Below are 22,425 nucleotides of genomic sequence, written 5' to 3'. Positions count from 1 at the left end.
AATCAAGGAGCATAGAGTTTTTCTTCTTTCTCAAGATTGTTTTGAGCATTACATAATGATAAAAGGGCCAATTCAGCAAGAAGATACATATTTATAAATATTATGCAATATATATATATATATATATATATATATATATATATATATAAAAATCACAGAAGTACCAATGAACTTAAGTGATACATTAAACCAGATGGACTTAAGCTATATTTACGGAACATTCCAGATCATATGTTAGGCCACAGAGTAAGTCTCAATAAATTCAAGACTGAAATCATATCAAGCATCTCTTCCTGCCACAATGGTATGAAACTAGAAATCAGTCATAAGAGGAAAACTGAAAACAAAAATGTGGAGACTGGGGCGTCTGGGTGACTCAGTCGGTTAAGCATACGACTCTTGATCTCGGGGGTGTGAACTGAAGCCCTGCATTGCATTCTGCAATGGGCATGAAGCCTACTTTTAAAAAATGTGGAGATTAAACAGCATGCTGCTGAACAACAAATAGGTCATCAAACAAATCAAGGGAGAAATAAAAAATTACGTAGAGACAGTTGAAAATAGAGATACAACATACAGTAACACCTTGGTTTGCGAGCCTGAAACATGCTTGTAATCCAAAGCACTTGTATATCAGAGTGAATTTCAAGAACCACTGACTCAGTTGTCATCGTGGGACATTTCAGCGTCACGTACTACTCGTATGGCAAGATATCGCTCGTTTAGCAAGTTAAAATTTATTAGAAATTTTTGCTTGTCTTACAGAACATTTGCACAAGTTACCTGCAATCCAAGTTTTACTGTAGCAAAATCTATGGGATGCAGCAAAAGTGGTTCTAAGAGGGAAATTCATAGCAGTCCATGGTCTCCTTAAAAAACAAACCAAAAAAAATCACAAGTAATCAGTCTAACTTAACACCTAAAGGAACTAGAAAAAGAAAAACAGGTAAAGCCTAAAATTAGCAGGAGGAAGGAAATCATAAAGATCAGAGCGGAAATAGATGAAACAGGGACTAAAAAGACGATAGGAAAGATCAATGAAACTTAATGCTGGTTCCTCAACAAGATAAACAACATTTACAAACCTTTAGCTTGACCAACCCAGGAAAAGGGGAAGTTAGTATTTAATGGGGACAGAGTCTCAGTTTGCGACAATGAAAAAGTTCTATGGATGGCTGGAGGTGATGGTTTCACAGCACAGTGAATGGACTTAATACCACTGACCATTTAAAAATGGTTTTAAATACCATTTAAAAATGGTTAAAATGGAATGTGATGTATATTTCACTCCAAATTAAGAGAAAAAAGAATCTAGAGTCTTCAAGTGGCAGATTCCTAGAATTTGGGGATTTTAGGGACAGTAACCTTAAATTGTGTTCTTCTGACAATACTTTGGGCTCTGACGAAGGCCAGCAGCTTTGTCCATGGCACCCTCTCTCAGTGACCTGGCCTGATCCGGCCAGGAAAGCCATGGAAGCTCGTATGTCAGCTCCTTCCCTTCCCTTCCCTTTCCTGTTTTTTCTTTTTTGAAGTTTATTTTGAGAGACACAGAGATAGTGTGAGTCGGAGAGGAGCAGAGAGAGAGGGAGAAAGAGAGAATCCCAAGTAGGCTCCATGCTGTCAGCACAGAGCACGACGAGGGGCTTGAACCCATGAACCCTGAGATCATGACCTGAGCCAAAACCAAGGGCCGGACGCTTAACCACCGGAGCCACTGAGGCGCCCCATGCTGGGTATGTTGGTTATTGGCAAGGGAGACAGACACCATGGGGACCGGAGCACAAGGAGGGGCTTATTTTTATTGGGTTCAAGGAAGGAGAGTTGTGCTCTGGATCAGCCACAAAGAGGAAGAGGGGGATGACTCTGTTTTGGCATCTTGATTTTTTACCCAGGGGCCAGGAGGAATCGGGGGAGGCTGTGGCTATAACTGTGAGTAGCAGCAGTTGCTCCTGGTAGCCAGGAAGGGAGACTTCTGGCTGTTTTTGTGATTTGCAAGGTGTTCTTGTGTTTGCCCGTGCTCAGACATGATTATGAAGGGGTCTTTCTGGTTTTTTTTTTTTTCCGTTTTTTATTTTGATTATGATTATAGACCCACAAGGAGTTGCAAAAATAGTACAGACAGGTTCCCTCTGCTGATCACCCGGCTACCCCCAAAAGTAACTTGCGTATATTTGCAAAAGCAGGAAATGGTGGCAAAAAAAAAAATTATACACACACACATACAAGTACATTATACGTGTGTGTATATATATATGATGCGTGCATATTGTGTGAAGTAGAAACATGGCAAAAAATAAAGGCAGATTACAATTACGTGTAATGACCGGCGTTTTGTATCTCTTCCTTACTTAGAAACCAAATTCCTTTTCCATTGCTGCCACATCAGATGACCACACACTTAGCAGCTGAAAACAACACTCATTTCTTATCTCATTATTTTCTGTAGGTCCAGGCCCAGGTTCATCAGAGCTCAACTGGGCTTTGGGTTCAGGGTCCCACGATCCCAAGTCAACGTGAAATTCAGTGGCATTTTGTTTCTTAAGTTTATTTATTTTGAGAGAGAGAGAGCAGCGAAGGGGCAGAGAGAGGGAGAGAGAGAATCCTAAGCAGACTCCGCGCTGTCCGTGCAGAGCCTGACATGGGGCCCGAACCCACGAACTGTGAGATCATGACCCGCGCCGAAGGCAGATGCTTCACCGACTGAGCCACCCGGGCACCCCCAGGGTTTTGTGTCTTTTCGACAATTTTGTCCCATTAGCCGGAGGAGATGCTCTGAGAACATGCGTGGAAAGACAGTGCCATTTCCATTAAATCGTCTTTAAAGTTTCCCAAGTGAGGAGGAAAGGGAGAAAGAGAGAAAAAAGAAATGAGGGGAGTCCTTTTCAGATACGATATTTCCACTCGGTCAAAGGACAGAGAAGTTTCAGTGGAGGAAAACCCATTGGCACAGGCACACAAGCACAAACAGAGTCATTACACCCAGTTCAAACATTCATCTGGGTCCTTGATAATCTCATCAAACCGTGGATTGCAGAGCCCAGCCCTTGTTACAGACGCCCCAAAGTCTAAAACAAACAAAGGGGTGTTTGGCCAAATGGTCTGTTTAGACAGGATGATCTCCCTGTGACAGCCTTTTTCTTTCTTGTTTCTAGATCCCTGTCCAATGAAAGGCCCCACAGTGGCCACTGCAATCCGAAACTTTGTTCCAACTCGTCCCCGATGGGGACAGCCCCAGCCGAGAGCGCCGTGTTCCAGTTAACGTGACGGAAACACGAAAGACGCAGGTGCTTGGCCCGGACCAAGCGCAGCTTTTGATGGAGAAAACTCCACAAGAACAGCAACGAGTGTTGGGAGGGCCCCTGTGCAACCTCGGCTTTCCAGAACTTTGCTAAAGGCTGGTCGATACCCATCAGAGGCCAAGATGAGATCAGCCTGGATTTAGAGTGGACCCTCAACCCAATGACATGTGTCTTTAGAAGAGACACAAGGGAAGGCCGCGTGAAGAAGGAGGCGGAGACTGGAGCGATGTGGCCCCGAGCTGAGGAATGCCTGGGGCTGCCAGAAGCTGGAAAAGGCAAAGAAGGATGTCCCCCAAAGAGCCCTTGGAGGGTCCTGGGTGGGGGCAGCGAGGGTCTTGGCGGGGTCTCGACAGGATGCCCATCCCTACTGATGCCCTACCAGACATACCTGTAGTCAGACTGAGCTGGGTGTAATGGCTCATTGCAGGGGGGCTCTGTGTAGCATCCCAGAAAGAGGGGGTTAGGAAGGGCTTATTATAAAACTGGGGCTTACGTGAGGCGGTTTGAGGACGGGGAGGTTTGGCCCTCTCGGTGGTTTGTGATCATGACCTTGTGTTTGTCTGAGGTCAGATGCACCGGAGGGGGCTTGTTTTTGCCTTGCTGCATCCTGGCTAGAGTGGCCTTTTGTGATACTGACGTTCTGTGAAATTACGTCACGTAGGAGAAAACCATAGCGCAGCTGTAGACACTGGGCCAACTCCCACCGGACCAAGGTCACGGTCCGCTTTCTTCTTTCTCACTTTACACCTATCACCCGGCCTTTGTGCATGCCATTCCCTCTGCCCAGAACGCCTTTCTCTCCCTTTCTTTATGCAGCCCTGTTTAAAGGCCACCTCCTCTGAGAAGGCCTCTTTGATCACCCAGCCTGCTGGCTTCTGTCACCCACTCTCAACGTGGGGAATATCTTCTGAGTATGGTGAAGATCATAATTTGAGGGGGGGGGGCGCCGGGGTGGCTCAGTCGGTTAAGTGTCCGACTGTGGCTCAGGTCACAATCTCCCGGCTCGTGAGTTCGAGCCCCGCGTCGGGCTCTGCGCTGACAGCTCGGAGCCTGGAGCCTGCTTCGGATCCTGTGTCTCCCTCTCTTTCTGCCCCTTCCCCGTTCACGCCGCAGAGCCTGGAGCCTGCTTCGGATCCTGTGTCTCCCTCTCTTTCTGCACCTTCCCCGTTCACGCTCTGTCTCTCTCGGTCTCAAAAGGAAACAAACATTTAAAAAATAAAGGATCATAATTTTTCTGCGACTTCCTGACTGTGTGAGCCCCAGAAGACCAGGGACCACGTCTGTCTAATTTTTTTGTAAATGCTTATTTATTTTGAGAGAGAGAGAGAGAGAGAGAGAGAGAGAGCAAGAGGGGGAGGGGCAGAGAGAGAGAGAGAGAGAGAGAGAGAGAAAATATCCCAAACAGGCTCCACGCTGTCAGTGCAGACCCCCACATGGGACTCGATCTCACGAACGATAGCAAACCGAGCCGAGATCAAGAGTCAGACACTTAGGGGCGCCTGGGTGGCGCAGTCGGTTAAGCGTCCGACTTCAGCCAGGTCACGATCTCGCGGTCCGGGAGTTCGAGCCCCGCGTCGGGCTCTGGGCTGACGGCTCAGAGCCTGGAGCCTGTTTCCGATTCTGTGTCTCCCTCTCTCTCTGCCCCTCCCCCGTTCATGCTCTGTCTCTCTCTGTCCCAAAAATAAATAAACGTTGAAAAAAAAAAGAGTCAGACACTTAACCATCGGAGCCACCCAGGTGCCCCCAACTTGTCTCTGTATTCCAGCACAGGCTCGAGGTAGGCACTCAACACTTGTTTGAGAATGAGGGCATCGAAGAGCTGTAGTGTCACCACGATAGAAGCTAAGAATCCTTAGGACGGGGAGTAGCATTGTGAGGCAGAGTGCCTGGCCGGTGGCAAAAGTCATCTTGCAGAAGATTTTGCTTGTTCTGGAACGATTCACTTGACCTACACCTCTGAGTTATGTCAATATGAAGCAAGAGGCATCCTGCCCCCGGAAAGGTGTGACGAGCCAAGCTCTCTTTTAAATTATTATTGGCATTTTTTTTTTTTAAACCTGGCTCTTTACCAGCAGAAGGTTGACTAGGTGTTGGCTTTGCCGCCTCCACACATCCTGTACCTAATACTGAACAATACAGGTGACCCTTAAACTGCATGGGTTTTTAACCGCACGGGTCCACTTATCCAAGGGTTTTGTTTTGTTTTGTTTTCTCCATAAATGCAGTACAGGGCTACCAATGTAATTTCTCTCCCTGATGCTTTTCTTAGTAACATTTTTTTCTCTAGCTTACTTTTTTGTAAGAATGCATTATATAATCTATATAACATGCCAAATATGCGTTAAGCAACCGATTGTTATTGGTCAGGCTTCCGGTCATTCGTCATTAAGTTTCTGGGGAGTCAAAAGTTATAGGCAGATTTTTTTTGCAAGGTTTTTTTTTTTTTTTTTTTTAAATGTTTCTTTAATGTTGAGAGAGATAGACAGAGCACGAGCAGGGGAGGGGAAGAGAGAGAGGGAGACACAGAATCGGAAGCAGGCTCCAGGCCCTGAGCTGTCAGCACAGAGCCCGACGCGGGGCTCGAACCCACGAACCGTGAGATCGTCACCTGAGCCGAAGTCCGACGCTTAACCAACGGAGCCACCCAGGCACTCTGGCAGACTTTCTTTTTTCTTTTTCCAATGTTTATTTTTGAGAGAGAGAGAGAGAGAGAGAGCGCGCGCGCAGGGGAGGGGCAGAGAGGGAGGGAGACACAGAATCTGAAACAGGCTCCAGGCTCCGAGCTGTCAGCACAGGGCCCGACGCGGGGCTCGAACTCACGGACCGCGAGATCAGGACCTCAGCCGAAGTCCTACACAACCGACTGAACCACCCAGGCGCCCCTATACGCAGACTTTCGACCCCGTGGGAGTCGGTGCCCCTAAATCCTGTGTGGTTCAAGGGTCAGTTGTACATGTTTTCTGCTGAGGCTGCTCCAGCTACGTGGGTTCCGTCCCATGTCACAGCCACGGGAGAAGCAGAAAACAAACAGGTCAACAAATGGACAACACAAGCTGATTCTCTGACCGAAATAAAGGAGTCTTGAAAGGCAGTGGGAACCCACCAGGCTCTAGAGCAAGGTCCTGGCAGTGTGACTGGGGTTGCCTTTCAGAGAAGGACTCTGTGGTCCACTCGTCCTGCCCAGACGGTCCCCTAGATCCAAACCCTGCCTCTTTCCCCACAGCCAGGTCCAGGGTAACCACCCTCAGACCCCTAGTACTCCCCATTTCTACAGATGAGGACACGGAGCCCCAGGAAATGCAGAAACTCTCAAGTGTAGGTGCCTGGGACAAATTGGCCCCCCAAACGAATTGCTGAATAAAATAAAAAAGCAAGGTGCGTGTGCAGGGGGTGGGTGAGAGTGGAGCATTTCAGGAGGGGCCAGCGAGGAATTTGAGCTGCTGGGGGGGGGAGGGGGCTTACATTTTGAGTAAATTCACTTCCTGGTGTCTCTGAGCCTCGGTTTCCCCAGCTGAACGGGGTGGGGTGGTTCGTTTCTCTGCCACTTTCTCCGGCCTCCCCTCTCCCCAGCTTCGCAGGTGGGACGCAGAGAGTGTGGATTAGAAGAGCGCCTTCCCAGCGCAAAGCGACAGCACAATTTGGGAGGATTCTTCTGGGCTTGGCCGGCTGCGGACAGCGATTGGACCGCAGGCTCTGGCGCCCCCTGGTGGCAGGGCAACTCCCGCCTGACGCCGTCGGACCACGTGTGAAGTAGAGGCCGCCATATTTCATCCGGGCAACGGCCATCTTGGTAAAGGCGACATTCTAGATTGTCGTTTTTAGCCGCCCCTCCTAGTTTGCCAATATCTGAAGCGAGAGGATGGGGTGGGGGACTCATAAAATAGCCTCTTCGCGGAGAGGAAAAGAAGTGGCTGATAACCTTGGCTCGGGTGGGAGGCCAGGGAGCGTTTCCCTTACCAAGATGGCGACAACGCTGACACGTCATCAGCCCGCGCCTCCGGGAGCTCGGCGCGCAAGCCCTGCGGTGACGTCATGGATTCGCGACCGGGCCGGCGCTGGGGGAAGGAGGTAGGAGCGGCCGCGGCGCGGGCGGAGCCGGGGGGCGGGGTGCGGGTGGGCCCGGCGGGGTGGCTAGGCCTGAGACCGTCTCCCTGGGGGGGCTGGAGGTGGGGTGGTCGGAGACCCGGGCACTTTCAGCGTCCAGGCAAGACGGCTCTCGCGGGGGCTGTGCCCATTTCCCGGAGCGGGCGACCGAGACCCGGGAAGAACTGCGTCCTTTTGGAGGCCAGCCAGCTCCAGCCCTGCCAGGCTTGGGGGTGACAGAGCTGGGTACGGACGCCCCCCCGGTGTCTTGCAGTGGGGTCAGGACTGGGGAGAGGCACGACGGGCAAGGGGGAGCCCGGAAGGGGTAGCGGGAGGGCTTCTTGGAAGAGGCGGTGTTGAGCTTTATCTTCTATTCTCTCTTTACTTTTGCATCCAATCAACCACGTGGGTCTGGATTCCGTCCTAAACGTACCCCCTTGTCCATCCGGAGCCACTCCCCGAATCCCTGCCTAAGTTCCTTGCTTGTCGCACCCCTACAGTTCGCCTCTTATCCACAGATCAGCGCCTCCCGGTTCTAACACCCTCCGCATGTTTCCATCACCCTGAAATACAGATCCCCGCTTCGCAGCCTGCCTCCCCCACCCTCCTGGGGGCTCAGGAGCCCCTGACCCCTTCAGGCCTTTTCTTAGATGTCTCCTTCAGGAAGCCCTTTAACCCCAGTCTGGGTCAGAAACCCCCCTTGGGGCTTCCTCATCACAGTTCTTAATGGCAAGTTGTCGCTCTTACTGTCTAAGCCCTAGCCAGCCTGGCGGTCAGATGGGTGCTGCTTCGCTACCCAGTGTCCCACGCGTACTAGGTGCTCGGTGTGTGTTTACTGAACGACAGCGTGAGTAAGTGTTTACCACAACAGAAGAGAAGCTGTCTGTGTAAAGCTCGGGCTGCCATCAAAAAATACCACAGACTGGGTGGCCTAAGCAACAGGAATTTCTGTGCTCACGGTTCTGGAAGGGAGGAAATGCAAGATCCAAGTGCCCCCCAGTTTGGTTCCTGATGCAGGCACCCTTCCTGACTTGCAAATGGCCACCTTCTCAGCCGTGTCCTCACGGGGTGCGGAGAGCAAGCCCTGGTGTCTTTTGCAATGATAGGGGCACCAGCCCCATTAGATTAGGGCCCCACCCTTATGACTTCGCTTAATCGCTATCGCTCCCTCCCTGGCCCTGTCTCCAAAGAGAGTTGTCTTGAGGGTTAGGGCTTGTTGAGCCCCTACTGTACCGGGCAGTGGGGACCCAGTAGGGACCAAGGCAGTCCCTGCCTTCGCAGAACTCCCAGCCTGGTGGGAAACATGGACATTTGTCAAATAATTATATACGTGAACATAAAATAGCAACCCAGACGAGGGCCTCAAAGAGAAGCTTGTGGTCTGAGAGAGGGTGTCTCAGGGAAGGCTTCATGGAGGCAGACACACCTGACGTAGGCCCTGAAATTTAAATAGGAGTTAACTGGGGCTCCTGGATGGCTCGGTTGGCGAAGCGTCCAACTTCGGCTCAGGGCGTGATCTCACGGGTCCTGAGTTCAAACCCCACGTCCGGCCCCGTGCTGACGGCTCAGAACCTGGAGCCTGCTTTGGATTGTGTGTCTCCCTCTCTGTCTCTGCCTCTCTCTCTCTCTCAAAAATAAATAAACATTAAAAAAATGAAAATAAATAAATAGTCAATTGGGTAAAAAGAGGCATGAAGAGCAGCCAGGTGGAGGATGCAGCAAGTGCAAAGGCCCTGAGGTGGGAACCTGCAGTATGTTTGGAAGATGGCAGGGAGGCTGGTGTGGCTGCCACCAGTGAGTGAGGGGAAGATGGAGGGAGAGTAGGGTGGCAGGTTTTCTCTCTTTAAAGTTTATTCAGAGAGAGAGAGAGCACGCACGCACACAAGTGGGAGAGGGGCAGAGAGAGGGAGAGAATCCCAAGCAGGCTTCACACTGTGTGGATCCCCACGTGGGGCTCGACCCAGGAGATCATGACCCGGGCCAAAACCAAGAATCAGAAGCTCGATCCAATCGAGCGCCCCGGGCGCCCCGGGTGGGGAGTTTTCTAATCTGTAACTTGGACAGTGACTCCCAATTCTTGGCACTCCCCTGGAGAATCCAGGGTGGGGGTGGTTCTATTGAGTATACTGTGGACACTCAGTAATGAATGCTGACTTAGGTGGTCAAGGAGCAGCTGGGAGGCCCGTGGGATCAGGCCAGCATATCCCCCTGTGGCAGCTCTTAAATCCAGGGGCTTGGGAGAGGGATTGGGATCCATGCTGTGTCTCAGCTCAAGGGGAGCATTTCAGCTGTGATCGCAGCTCTGAGTCTCCTGGGTCCACTGATTGCCTGTACTTTGCCCTGCTCTGCCCCATGGGGCCCTCTCCTCAGTCTCAGCCTGGACCACCTGGCCAGGAGGCCACCCCTTGATGTTCAGTGGGGGGGGGGGGGGCGGGGGAGCCCGTGGCCTCAGAATCCTGATCCGCGGGGAACATCAACGGGGCCTGTCGGGACCCCGGGGTGGGCCAGTGGTTAGGAGCACAGAGTTGGGATTGGGGGTCTGACCCTGGGTTGGAATCGGGCCTCCTCCACTAACCTGCTGTGTGGCCCTCAGCATACTACTTACTCCTGCAAAGCCTTAGGTTCCTTCATCTGTAAAATGGGGCTGAAAGTAGCCTCTGCTGCTGCTTCTGGGGGATGAAGTGGTTTAGCGTGGCCCTGGTGCCGGGCATCGGTCCGAGTTGACATCGTTATTACTGCCCGGCTCCATCCGCCCCCACACCTCCCGTTCTGCCCATTGCATCATTGTCGTCCCCTGGCCTATCCGCACAGCAGCCACAGTGGGCTTGGGAGCAGCCTGAATCAAAATGTGTCCGTGTCCTGCTCCGGGCTGCTTAACGGCTCCCTGGTGCCCAGAGAATAAAATCCTTGCTCTTCCTTGGCCCATAATACCCCACTCTGACAGCCCCGTGCCCTCCCACCCTCTTTTCCTCCCCCTCCCCAGCGCTCAGTGGCCTCATCAGTGCCGCAGGGTCTTTGCATATCCTGTGCCCTCTGCCCAGAAGCCTCACCCCTTCACCCTCACAGGACTGCCTCTGACCCGTCCCTCGGGGCTCAGCTCTGCCGTCACATACCAGGGTTGTGAGAATCCACTCAGACACTGCATACAAAACACGAAGCCCAGTGCACGGAGCAGCTGCAGATGGGAGCTGATGTTAGAGTTTCCAGAGGGCTCCAAGGTGGAAGCTCCTTGCCCCACAAGTCATACAGCTAGGAGGCTGGAATGGGGTGGCCTGGTGGTCCTGGGTCAAAGTGGCCCCCACGTTCTCTCCCCTTCATCTGTGGATGCTGGGCCTATTTCCCTAAGGGGACTGAGCTGGAGATATTCAGGGGAGACAGACAACCCAGGAGTCAGGAACATCAGCCCATTTCCCAGATGACGAAAACTGAGGCCCGGAGGACTGAAGGCACATGCCCTGGGCCGCACAGCCTTCCCTTTCTCACCTGGAAGGCGGGCTTTGGAGGTGAGACTCTAGGCTCAGAGCTCTGTGACCTGGCCAGGTACCTTGACTTCCCCATCTCAGAATGGGAACAGGGGCAGTGCCCACATTTAAAGCTTTGGAGGCATTCATGAATTTTTTTTTTTTTTTTTGAGTAAGCTCTGTGCTGTGGGACTTGAACTCATGACCCTGAGATCAAGAGTCCCATGCTCTACCGACCGAGCCACGTAGGCACCCCGCTTTGGAGGCATTCAGTTCAGTTGGTCCATATGAAGGGGTTAGTGGAGGGAGGGTGGTGCCTGCCGTTTGTGTATATCATTTCCCCAGCACCCGGTGTGGGACTTGCACCGACCATGTGCGTGCTGGACAACAGCTTTCCACTTCTACATCTCCCGGCTGTGCAAGCCTGGGCTGGGTCACTGGGAGCAGTTCACGGCAGCCGAGTACCCAGCGAGGAGGATTTGGCTTCAGGGTTCTGGGGACTGAGGTGTCATAAGTGGCAGAATAGGAGGGGCCACACACAGACTGGCCCGCAGGGGTCCACCGAAGCATGACTCCAAAGGCCAAAATGTGGAGGGGCGCCTGGGTGGCCCGGTCAGTGAAATATCCAACTTAGGCTCAGGTCATGATCTCACAGTTTGTGTGTTCGAGCCTCACATCGGGCTCCGCACTGACAGGGTCTCTGTCTCTCTCTGTCTCTGTCTCTCTCCGCCCCCCCCCCCCGCCCCTCTCCCACTTGTGTTTTCTCTCAAAATAAATAAATAAATAAATAAACTTAAAAAATGATGAAAAAAAAAATGAAAGCCAAAAAGTGGAAGCACCCCGGGTGAACGTTAGTGGTGAACGGATAAACAAAATGTGGTCAATCTGTACAATGGAATATTACTCGGCCATAAAAAAAAGAACGAAGCACTGACATGCTAAAAAGCATAGAGGAACCTTGAAAACATCACACCGAATGAAAGAAGCCAGACCACAAAAGGCCACAGAATGCACCGTTCTGTTTATATGAAACGTCCAGAAGAGGCAAATCCGTAGAGACAGAAGGCAGATCGGTGGTTGTCAGGGGCTAGGGGGAGGGGGGAGGGTGCGTGACTGTTTGTTAGTGGGTGCGGGGTTTCCTTTTGGGGTGCTGGGAATGTTCCAGAACTATAGAGGTGATGGTTGCACGACATTGCGAATGTATTAAATGCCACCAAATTGGGCACTTGAAAATGGTTCATTTTCTGTTGTGTGAATTTCACCTCAATCCATTTTTTTTTTTTTAAAGGGAGATCACTAAGTCTGAGGCCCTCATTTTACAGACAAGGCCCTTGAGGCTCCAAGGGGCTCTTGACTGCAAGTGTGGGCGCGGGGGCGCCGAAGGCCACCTGCCCCCTGCTCACTGGTCCCTGCCCTCCTCCCGCAGCCTGCTGAGGGATATGCCCAAGAAGTTCCAGGGTGAGAACACCAAGTCGGCAGCGGCCCGGGCGCGGAGGGCTGAGGCCAAGGCGGCAGCTGATGCCAGGAAGCAGAAGGAGCTGGAGGATGCCTACTGGAAGGATGAGGACAAACACGTCATGAGGAAGGAACAGCGCAAGGTGGGTGGTTCCCAGGCTCCCTCAGCTGCGGGTGAGGTGGGCAGTCAACATGGAAACGAGGTAGAAGGTGGCAGGAGGCCCCTGGGGCTTTGGCTAGAAAGTGAGAAGGCCCTGGACGTAGACCAAGGACGAGGAGGGCGGTGGAGGCAAAGGGCCGGTGGGGGGGGGGCTCGTTAGGCAAGGCAGCCACCACCCCCTGCGGGCTCCTCTCCTCCGGGTAATGTGCGGGCTGGGTCAGACTGGCACTTCTCAGCCTCGAGCAGTTCTGCACCCAGCGGGCACTTGGCAACATCCGGAGACATTTTGGGTTGTCACAGCCGGTGGGTGGAAGGGGCCACTGGCATCTGGTGGGCGGGGGCCGGGATCGCTGCTCAACACCCTTCAGGGTCCGGGACAGTCCCGCCGTGAAAAGAACGAGACAGCCCCAGACGTCCGCAGCGACAAGGCTGGGAGCTGCTGTACTAGGTCCCCCGCACCCACCCACCCCAGGGCTCGCAGGCTCTTCTAGAAGAGTGCAGGGATGGCCATCTGTCCCCTAGTGGGTCCCAGTGTCAGGCACCCAGTGGGTAACTGAATTGGTGTGGGAAGTGGATCACGGGTGACACTGACTGGCTCTGTCCAGTAGGTGGCGCCAGAGACCCACTGTCCCTGTCTCTGCTTGTCTCCCGCCCCCCAGCCCCCGCCCCCGCCCCGGGGGCTGATCAGAGGTTAGGTTCCTGACCAGACTGGTAACAACTGCAGAAAATAGCACTGGTGACATACCTTCCCTGCTTGCCCGGTTCCGGGCATGCCTGGGTGCTTTTGTGAGTTTTCCCATCATCTTGCTGTGCAGGACTGGATCCTGCCTTATTTTTAGTTGGACATGGCACATCATTGGTTCCCTCCCCACACCCTGTGCTGCATTTGGTCCATGGAGGTCTTTCAAGTTTCTTTTTGACTGTCAATATTTTGATAATATAGGATAGTTGAAAACCCAAAAGAAAAAAAAACATCGTCTGCCAAAGAGCCCTTATGCCTTACGCGGAGAGAAAAAGCCAGAGACCTTTTTTTTTTTTTTTTTTTTTTAAAGTAGGCTCCATGCCCAGCACGGGGCTTGAACTCGCAACCCTGAGATCAAGACTTGACCTGAGCTCAGGAGTCAATGTTTAACTGCTTGAGCTAACCAGGTGCCCCACAGAGATCTGAAGCACAGGTAGCAGCCCAGGCCCCAGGCCCCAAGAGCCCTCCCTGGGCTAGTGTCTTGGGCTCTGGGGTCCCTGGTTGAGAAAAGTGCGGCACGGATAAGGCAGGAAGCCCAGGTCGCAGGGCTGTGGGGAAGGGCTGGGACTAGCCGAGGCCATGGGTCTACCTTTTGGTCTGTTACAAGGGTTGGCTTAAAGGACAGGCCCTGTCCTGGGTGTGCGGCTTAGGGAGCTGTCTGTCTGCCCGCCTGTGTAGCATGCGCCTACAAGAACATGCAGAGCAGGCAGAGGTCGGATAGGCTGGAGGGGCCAGATGAGCTCTCACAGCTTTTTGACCCTGTCCTTCTGGCCCAGAGCCACCATATGCAAATGGACTAAAACCTTTACCAAAACAGGTGGAGGACTGTAGTTTGCCAACCCCTGCCGTCTGGAATATTCCCAGCCTCCAGGCCCTTCCCAGGCAGTCCACCCTCCTGACTGTTTTGCATGGAGTTGCCAACATTGGGTGGTTTTCTGCGGTTTGTCTAGCCCTCTTCCTGCTGATGGGCACGTGGTGCCCACAGTTTACGTGGCCCACCTAGTCCTTCTTTTCTTCCTATACAACAGCTGCTTTAAAAACATTGTTTCTGTGGGGGCCCCTGGGTGGCTCAGTCGGTTAAGCGTCCCACTCTTGGTTTCGGCTCAGGTCATGATCTCACAGTTCGTGAGCTCGAGTCCCGCATCGGGCTCTATGCTGACAGCACGGAGCCTGCTTAGGATTTCACATATACATGAAAAAAAACGTTTCTATGAAAAAAGCAAATCTGGGCGCCTGGCTGGCTCCATTGGTGGAGCATGCGACCCTTGATCTCAGGGTTGTAAGTTCGAGCCCCACGTTGCTTGTAGAGATTACTTAAAATAAAATAAAATCTTTTATTTTTATTTATTTAAAAAGATTTTTTTTAATGTTTATTATTTTTTTTAACGTTTTATTTATTTTTGAGACAGAGAGAGACAGAGCATGAACGGGGAAGGGGCAGAGAGAGAGGGAGACACAGAATCAGAAGCAGGCTCCAGGCTCTGAGCCATCAGCCCAGAGCCTGACGCGGGGCTCGAACTCACGGACCGCGAGATCGTGACCTGAGCTGAAGTCGGACGCTTAACCGACTGAGCCACCCAGGTGCCCCTTAATGTTTATTTTTGAGAGAGAGAGAGACAGAGCGTGAGCAGGGGAGGGGCAGAGAGAGAGGGAGACACAGAATCGGAAGCAGGCTCCAGGCTCTGAGCTGTCAGCCCAGAGCCCGACGTGGGGCTTGAACCCACGAACCGTGAGATCATGACCTGAGTCAAAGTCAGACATTCAACTGCCTGAGCCACCTAGGCGCCCCCTAAAATCTTTTAAAAAAGAAAGGAAGAGGGGCGCCTGGGTGGCTCAGTCTGTTGAGTGTCCGACTTTGGCTCAGGTCATGATCTCGTGGTCCGTGAGTTCGAGCCCCGCGAGTTCGAGCCCTGCGTCGGGCTCTGGGCTGACAGCTCAGAGCCTGGAGCCTGTTTCCGATTCTGTGTCTCCCTCTCTCTCTGACCCTCCCCCATTCATGCTCTGTCTCTCCCTGTCTCAAAAATAAATTAAAAAAAGTTAAAAAAAATAAAAAAAAAAGGAAGAAAAAAGCAAATTCATGCTCACTCCAAAACACTAAAAAACCCACATCCTCCCTCACGTGACACCAGACTTTTCTCACCCAGTGTCCTACCCTAAAGCCCGGGTCTTCAGTTCAGTAGGGTCCCACAGCCATATTTCTCCTGGCCACCAGGCAGCGGTCGCGGATGGGGCCGTAATTCATCGCCACCCCCTCCCCCGCCGCCCGGAAGTCAGCAGTTTATCTCCACTTGTTCCGTATTAAGCTGCTCTGCCTGAGCACCTGACTCTCCGGGTTCCATGTCAATTATTTATGAGACTCACTTTTTATGGTGCAGGAATATTCTGCAGAGTGGACTTATAGTCACCCATCACCAGATACTGCCAATTGCTGATGGCTCTTTTTTTACAAACTGCAAGTGACTTTGTCACAAAATTTTGCTGAATGTCAAAGCATAAATGCTCATGCTTCCTCCTCAGTCCCATGTCACTAGAGACGAACGGCCGCAAGCGAGTGTCTTTCCTGAGTTATTGGAGCTTTTTGGAATTCATGCATTCATGCAGCATACTTTTACTAACACCTACTGTGTTACTGGGCCTGGGGCCAGCAGGCAGCTGTTCAAAACCCAGGCCAGGGCCTGCCTCCTGCCTCCAGGACAAACCAGATAGTCAGAAGACCAGAAGCAGGGATTTGCGGAACACGGGAAAGAGCCATGGGGTGGAGGGGCCGATAAGGAGCCAGGAGCTCAGGAGGAGCCGGAGTTAGCCAGGGAAGGAGGCCTCGGCGCCCCAGGAGGAGAGGACAGCCAGTGCAAAGGCTGAGGCAGGGCCGTGTTGGGGACAGAACGAACATGGGCTGTGTGAGTACCGTGCAGGGACGAGGGGGCCTCGGGAGGACATTACCTCTAAGTGATGGGTAAACTCAGGCTCGGACAGTGGCCCTGCCTGACGTGCCTGAGCACAGATGTGGGGGCCCTTAACCTTTAACCTTGCCTCCACTTTCCTGCTGCGCAGGCAGGTTAGAGTTCAGAGGCCCAGGGGGACACTTCGTTCCACTATAGCAGTGTCACAGAGGGCACTGAAGGAGTGGGGATCACCCCCAGGGCATGGAAGTCAGATGGCAGAGTTGTAGGCAGAGGGTAGGCAGGTGGAGGTGCCTGAGGTGCAGGGCCCTGTGGGGGTGCGGGGGGGAGGTGGCCGAATATTCCAAGCCTGTGGTTGCCCTGCATTACAAATGAACCAGGCCCGTGACTCTGCCCCCTGGTGGAGGTGGTGAGGGGCAGTGGCCAAGGGCAAGTCCTGTAGGTCAGATGGCATCAAGGCCTCCCTGAGGGGCAAGGTGGGACCAGTCACAGCCCCTGCGACACTTGGCTAGGGACAGTGCCCATAAGGGCAGACCCCTGCCCTAGCCAGCAAATGGGCTCAGACCTTCCCTGGGTCCTGTCACCTTCGGAATCCAATACAAACCCCTCCCTTGAGGCCCCTTGGGGTCCCACCCTATGTCCTCCCCACCTCTTCTCTTGCCGAGCTTCCCCTCCCTGCTCCAGCCACACCAGCCTTTGTGAGTCTCTCCTCTGTCCTGCTAGAGGTTCCTGCCTCAGGGCCTTTGCACCTGCCTTCCCACCTCTAAGGACTTTCCTGTCCTCCATCTCTCTTACTGTCTGGCTCCACCTCCAGCCCAGGCGTCGCTTTTCCTTCAAGAGCCACCATCCACCTGCCCTGGCCAAGGTTCCCTTTGCTCCCATAGTACTGTAGGTTGGGAGCCCTCAGGTAGGCCTGTTGTGCTCCAGCTGTGTCCGCTGTGCCCAGCACAGGGTCTAGCACACAGCAGGGCCTCAGTCTGCCTTGGGTGAGATAGATAAAAACCCAGACCTCATGCCAGTGGTGGGGCCCACTCCTGATCGCCTCCCTCCGCCCAGGAGGAGAAGGAGAAGCGGCGCCTGGAGCAGCTAGAGCGCAAGAAGGAGACGCAGCGCCTGCTGGAGGAGGAAGACTCCAAGCTCAAGGGTGGCAAGGCCCCCCGAGTGGCCGCGCCCAGCAAGGTCACCCGCGCCCAGATTGAGGAGACGCTCCGTCGAGACCACCAACACAAGGAAGCCCCAGACCCAGGTGGGGCTTTGGCTGGCTCTGGAGCTGCCTTTTCCCCCCACTAAAGGCCAGGCCGCAGGACTAACCCTGGCTGAATCCAGAGCCCCTTCCTCACCCCCAGAGAAGCTGCCTGGGCTGTGTGGTGAAGCAGGGGTGGGCAGCGTCCTGGCAGGCCTGGCTTTGAGCACCCAGAGCATGGGCACAAACACGTGTGTATTTACTTGCTGTGCATCTGACCTCCGCTTGTGGGCCATGGGGTCTCCGGGGAGTGAATGGGGTGCCCGGAGGGTAAGGAGACAGCAGCCAGGAGTGGGGGTGCCTCCTGTGTGCTCAGTTGCAGGGAAGTCAGGATGGCAGCGTGGCCTGGGCAGGGGCCTGGGCGCTGGGAGGACAGGAGGGCGCCCCCATCGTTCTTTGCCTGCTTGCCTCCTTCTCTCTCTTCCCCCACTGCGTCGCTCTCATCTCTCCGGAGCTCTGCATCCCCGCTTATCTCTGTCCCTGTGTGTGTCCCTGTCACTTGGCTGTCTTCCGCCCCCAGCCGAGAAAGCCAAGAGCCACTTGGAGGTGCCGCTGGAGGAGAATGTGAACCGCCGCGTGCTGGAGGAGGGCAGTGTGGAGGCGCGCACCATCGAGGACGCCATCGCGGTGCTCAGGTGATGGGGTGGGGCTTGAGCGCCGGGGGTGGGGCTATGTGTCTGGGGGCGGAGCACGGCCCTCCCCGCGGGCGGGGCCGCACCCTAGACCCCTCCCCCCCCTCACTCCGCTCTCCTCCTCACTGTCCTCCCCTAGCGTGACGGAGGAGGCTGCAGACCGGCACCCAGAGCGCCGCATGCGGGCGGCCTTCACCGCCTTCGAGGAGGCGCAGCTGCCGCGGCTCAAGCAAGAAAACCCCAACATGCGGCTGTCGCAGCTGAAGCAGCTGCTCAAGAAGGAGTGGCTGCGGTCGCCAGACAACCCCATGAACCAGCGGGCCGTGCCCTTCAATACCCCCAAGTGAGCCCAGAACTGGGGGAGCCGCCCTACAGGCGGTCAGGGTCATGACCTCACACGCCGTCCGCTGGGTTAGCTGCGTGGGTTACAGAGAGGTCCGGGGCTGAGGCAAGCATCCTGGGGGCTAGGTGGCATCATCGGTCGTGCCTCCCACCGGAGGGTCCCTGCTTCAAGTGACACCCACCACCCCCTTCCTGCGCCCGTGGAGCCCTGGGGCTGATGCCCAATAAAGGCAATCGGTGAGGCAAACCGTGCACTCGACGTCTCTGTGGGTGGCGGGTGGGTGGGTGGTGGGGAGAGGAGGGCTGGAATGCAGGGGTCACGGCCAGAGAAGATCAGGGCCCCCAGCTGCGTGTTGTCGCAGCAAGCTGAGACCTGTGCCTGGCTCTTACGGCCTCCCCACCTGGCTGGCCACTTGTCCATTAAGGGACCTGGACCACCACCCCTGGAAGCTTTGCTGGGCTGCTACGAGGGGACTGCTCAGAGAGGTGGAGGCACTGGTTCCAGGTCACAAAGTACTTCAGGGGCAGAACCAGAGGCGAGCTGAAGGCGATGTGTTAGCATCCTGAGGTTCTGGTTCAGAGTCAGCAGTCAGGTCACATGCTGTGCTCGGGGGGGTCAGGAAATGCTGGCTGCTCTGGTGTTACTCCAACAGGGGAGGCATCTGGGTCAAGTCATGGGCAGGCTTCCCAGTGGAGGATTTCTTCAGAGCGGGCCTGAGCGGGAGATGAGTCAGATCCCATTGTATAGGCAGGGCCGTAGGCAGGCGAGGGCCTGGAGGCTGGAACAGGCAGGTGGATCCGGGTAGGAATAAGTGTCCCATCAGAGGCTGCCTGTCTGGGAAGGGTTGGGTGAGATCTGTTCCTGGTTCTGGCTTCCTAGAGCTTAGTTGGCCTTGGAAAGTTGGCAGAAAGGGAGGGCAGCAGCCAGATGGCCCCCATGGGTAGGGGTAGGGTCCAAGCATTTACCAGGTCACTGCTATGGCTCTCACCCACGTGACAGCCTCCACAAGGCTGCCCTTGCGGCTTCTGGTCTCCATACCCCCCAGCTGTGTGGCATCCAGGGCTGGGCCAAAGGGGGCCATGAGGGTTTCATGGAGGGAAGGCCTCGAAGGATGCATAGGAATTCCGTGCACAGACAGGGACAGAAAAGGCTGAAGGAACCACATGTGCAAAGGCCTGGAGGTCACAGCTTTCCTGTTCAAGGGAGGGGTGCCATTAATAACTGGGTACAGCTAAAATGCAAAATGGAAGGTTCCTGAAGCAGTTGCTGGTTGGCATAAAACTAACCAACATATATTGAACAATGGCTTAGTTTGGGGATCCTGGAGCCAACTCTAAAACCACCACTAGAAGACATGTGAGGAATCCAGGAAGTATTCCCAGAAGACCCCGTGGGCTCTAGGGAAGCGAGACAGAAAGCAGGCGCCCTGCAGGGGTTGCCATGACAAGGAGGAAAATCGCACCAGGAAGCAGGGTGGGGAAGCCACCACCAAACTAGACCAGCTGTGAGAAACATCCCCTAGATGCTGGGCCCTGGCCTAGCACATGGTAATATGTCACCGAAGCCTGGGGACAGCCCCATGAGATATTTATCCCCTTTACAGATGGGAAAACGAAGCCACCTGCCTGTCACATAGCCAGAAGGCACCCAGGGCGGTGAGGGAGCCAGCAGGGACAGCAGTGGGGTCCAGAATCAGGGTTGAAGGCCAAATAATGGGTGGAGGGGCCCAGATGTCTCCTCACAAATAGAGGGTTCTGCCTTTTACCTCTGCGGTCTTAGGCCAGGGCCTTAATGGGGCTAAGCTTCAATTTCCTCCTGTATAAAACGGGACTAAAACAGTATCTAACCCCAGGCTATCTCGAGAATCAACGAGATGGTGCCTGGGAAGGGCATATCCTGAAGAAAGGCTTGGCAAAGGAGCCTCCTGCGTGGGCACGTTGAGGTCTTTGTGGTCTGGAATTGGGGGGTGGGGGGGTGGGAAGGGGGGGTTGGTTAGCGATCAATGGTGAATAACCAGAAGGTAGATACCAGCTGGGCGTTCAGGGCCTCAGACGCCGGGCTGAAGAATAGGGCTTCACCGCAGGAAGGTAGGGAGCCACGGCGGGTCTGAGCAAGGTAGGAAAGGTATCGGAGGTGCGTGTGGCAAGCTCTCCCGGGGACCTGCAGAGGGATGGCCGGTGGACCAGAGAGGAAATAACACTCCGGAGCTGAGAGGACCGCTTCGATCCTCTGACAAAGGGAATATGGTAATAGCCTTTGTTCCCTAGCACGGAAAAGCCCCTTCTTTCTCCGGCCCCGCCCCCGCGGAATCCCAGGCCCGCGCTTGCGCGCGGGCAGCAGGGAATCCCCGACTCGGCTGCAGTGCGCGGGAGGGGGCGTGAGACGGGAGTTCCGTGCTCTCCCAGCCCTCCCCGCGCGCGTTGCCGGGACAACCGGGCGGGGCTGTGGGGACGCCGGGCGCTCACTGCGCCTGCGCGGGGGTGCTCGCTTCACGCGCTAGGGCTTTCCCGTCGAGCGCCGGTCTGGGAGGGAAAGCCTCGCCCTGCGCGCATGCGTCGATCCCCGACCGACCCCCGCCCTGTGGGCAAGGGAATCCTCACACGCCGCAGTGCGCACTGGGGGAGGGGTGGGGAAACCGGCTCAAACCAGAGTGGGGTTTGCTGAGGAGGTGGCGGGGGAGGGAGAGAGAGTGGGGTCTTCCGGAGGTTCCCGCTCCGGCCCTCGCCGTCGCCTTGGCAACCGGGCGCGCGGGCCGCAGGGAGGGGTGCGGCGGCCTCAGGGAAGCCGGGCGGCTCTGCGCCTGCGTGGAGCGCGGCGCCGGTGGCCGGGGTTCCCCTTTGCGCGCCCCGGGGATTGACGGGGGAGGGTTCGCAGAAGAGAGGAGAGGGTGGGTGCCCGGGGAGGAGGTTAGCGCGGAGAGAGGGGCCGTGGAGGAGGAGGGGGGGGGGGTGGAGGGACGAGGAGGAAGGGTGGGTGCCAGAGAAGGTGGGGGAAACGCGAAGTGCTGGGGAAGATGGGGAGAGGGGTGCAAGAGGAGTAGGAGGAGTCGGAGGATGGGGTAATGAGGGAGGGCGTGGAAGGAGGTGGACAACAAAGGAAGAGAGAGGAGGGGAGGGGGAAACTTGAGGAGCAGTTAAGGGACGTGGACAGCGTGTGGGGGACAAAGAAAAGCCTAGGAAGGGAACATGTGCGGCGCCGGCGACAGCGTGATGGACTGGGAGAGGACGGACACTTCCAGGGCCCCTTCTCCTCCTCCTCCGCACAAACCCCAGGTTTGCTTGGCCAGAAGATCTGGGCTTAGAGTTTCCAGGTTTAGAAAAAGAAAACTACGTCGCCCAGTAAAACTTGACTTGCAGATAAACAACGAATATTTTTTATTTTTACAAGTATGTCCCATTCCGTGTCCTGTATTTTATGTGGCAGCCCTAATTGTGCATGGTCGGGCACCCCCCCCCCCCCCCTTACTGTCTTCCCCCACATTCCGGCCTGTCCTTTGAGACTTTCTGAAACCTCTCGGATGATACCTTTGTCTCTTGCCTGGCTGGTTCCCCTGGTCCTGCATGCCAGGTCCCCCCACTTCCCATGCCAGTTCCCACCCTTTTGGCCTTGAACACCAGCCTGAGGTGTAGTCTGGGCCCGGCAGTGACACGTGCAAAGACAGGGCACTCACCCATCCCAAGGCTTTCTCCCTCAGCACCCACAAGCCCCCCCCCCCCCCCACGTCCATGGCTGTGGGCCTGGCCCTGCTGACACCACATATCCCCGCTCATCCCCAGCCCATCACCTTTTCCCAGAATCCACAAGGCTCTGTATTCTCAGGGACCCCAGGAATCTCCCCCCCCTCCCACCCCGCCTCCTCCGAATTCAACCCTCGATCTCTGGGCATATAGATATATAGATAGTAGTTGCTCAAAGCTTTCAAGGTAAATTTATGGAGGAAAGTATGGAGGGGGGGGTGTTTGATTTCTCAACACTGGCAGCTGCGTTTTCTGTCCCATGGGGGGCACATACCCTCTCTGAGCTTTTATATCCTCCAACAAAGAGATTTTCCCTTTATCCTCCCCTTGGTTTCAAAAAGTGTAAGCTAATGAAACATGGAAAAGCTAA

The 22,425-nt window shown here is 54.8% G+C and overlaps 1 protein-coding gene across 1 annotated transcript; it reads left to right on the top strand.

Moving 5' to 3' along the window:
- The first annotated feature begins 7,246 nt into the window (after nucleotides 1-7,246).
- Nucleotides 7,247-18,564, top strand: CCDC124 (coiled-coil domain containing 124). The gene is made up of 5 exons (XM_027038336.2): nucleotides 7,247-7,367; nucleotides 12,270-12,441; nucleotides 17,157-17,346; nucleotides 17,864-17,978; nucleotides 18,115-18,564. The coding sequence occupies exons 1-5, from the start codon at nucleotides 7,261-7,263 to the stop codon at nucleotides 18,320-18,322; spliced, it is 792 nt and encodes a 263-aa protein (XP_026894137.1). The 5' UTR covers nucleotides 7,247-7,260; the 3' UTR covers nucleotides 18,323-18,564.
- The last annotated feature ends 3,861 nt before the right edge of the window (nucleotides 18,565-22,425 follow it).

This window comes from Acinonyx jubatus, chromosome A2 (genome assembly GCF_027475565.1).
Source record: "Acinonyx jubatus isolate Ajub_Pintada_27869175 chromosome A2, VMU_Ajub_asm_v1.0, whole genome shotgun sequence".
Taxonomy (NCBI): domain Eukaryota; kingdom Metazoa; phylum Chordata; class Mammalia; order Carnivora; family Felidae; genus Acinonyx; species Acinonyx jubatus.
This window is presented reverse-complemented; position numbering and strand designations above follow the sequence as displayed.

Excerpts from the sequence above, each read along its gene's own strand:
- CCDC124 (XM_027038336.2), top strand. The coding sequence starts at position 7,261 with ATGGCGACAACGCTGACACGTCATCAGCCCGCGCCTCCGGGAGCTCGG. Across the intron at positions 12,442-17,156 it reads TGAGGAAGGAACAGCGCAAG|GAGGAGAAGGAGAAGCGGCG; the intron begins GTGGGTGGTTCC and ends CCCTCCGCCCAG. Across the intron at positions 17,979-18,114 it reads GACGCCATCGCGGTGCTCAG|CGTGACGGAGGAGGCTGCAG; the intron begins GTGATGGGGTGG and ends GTCCTCCCCTAG.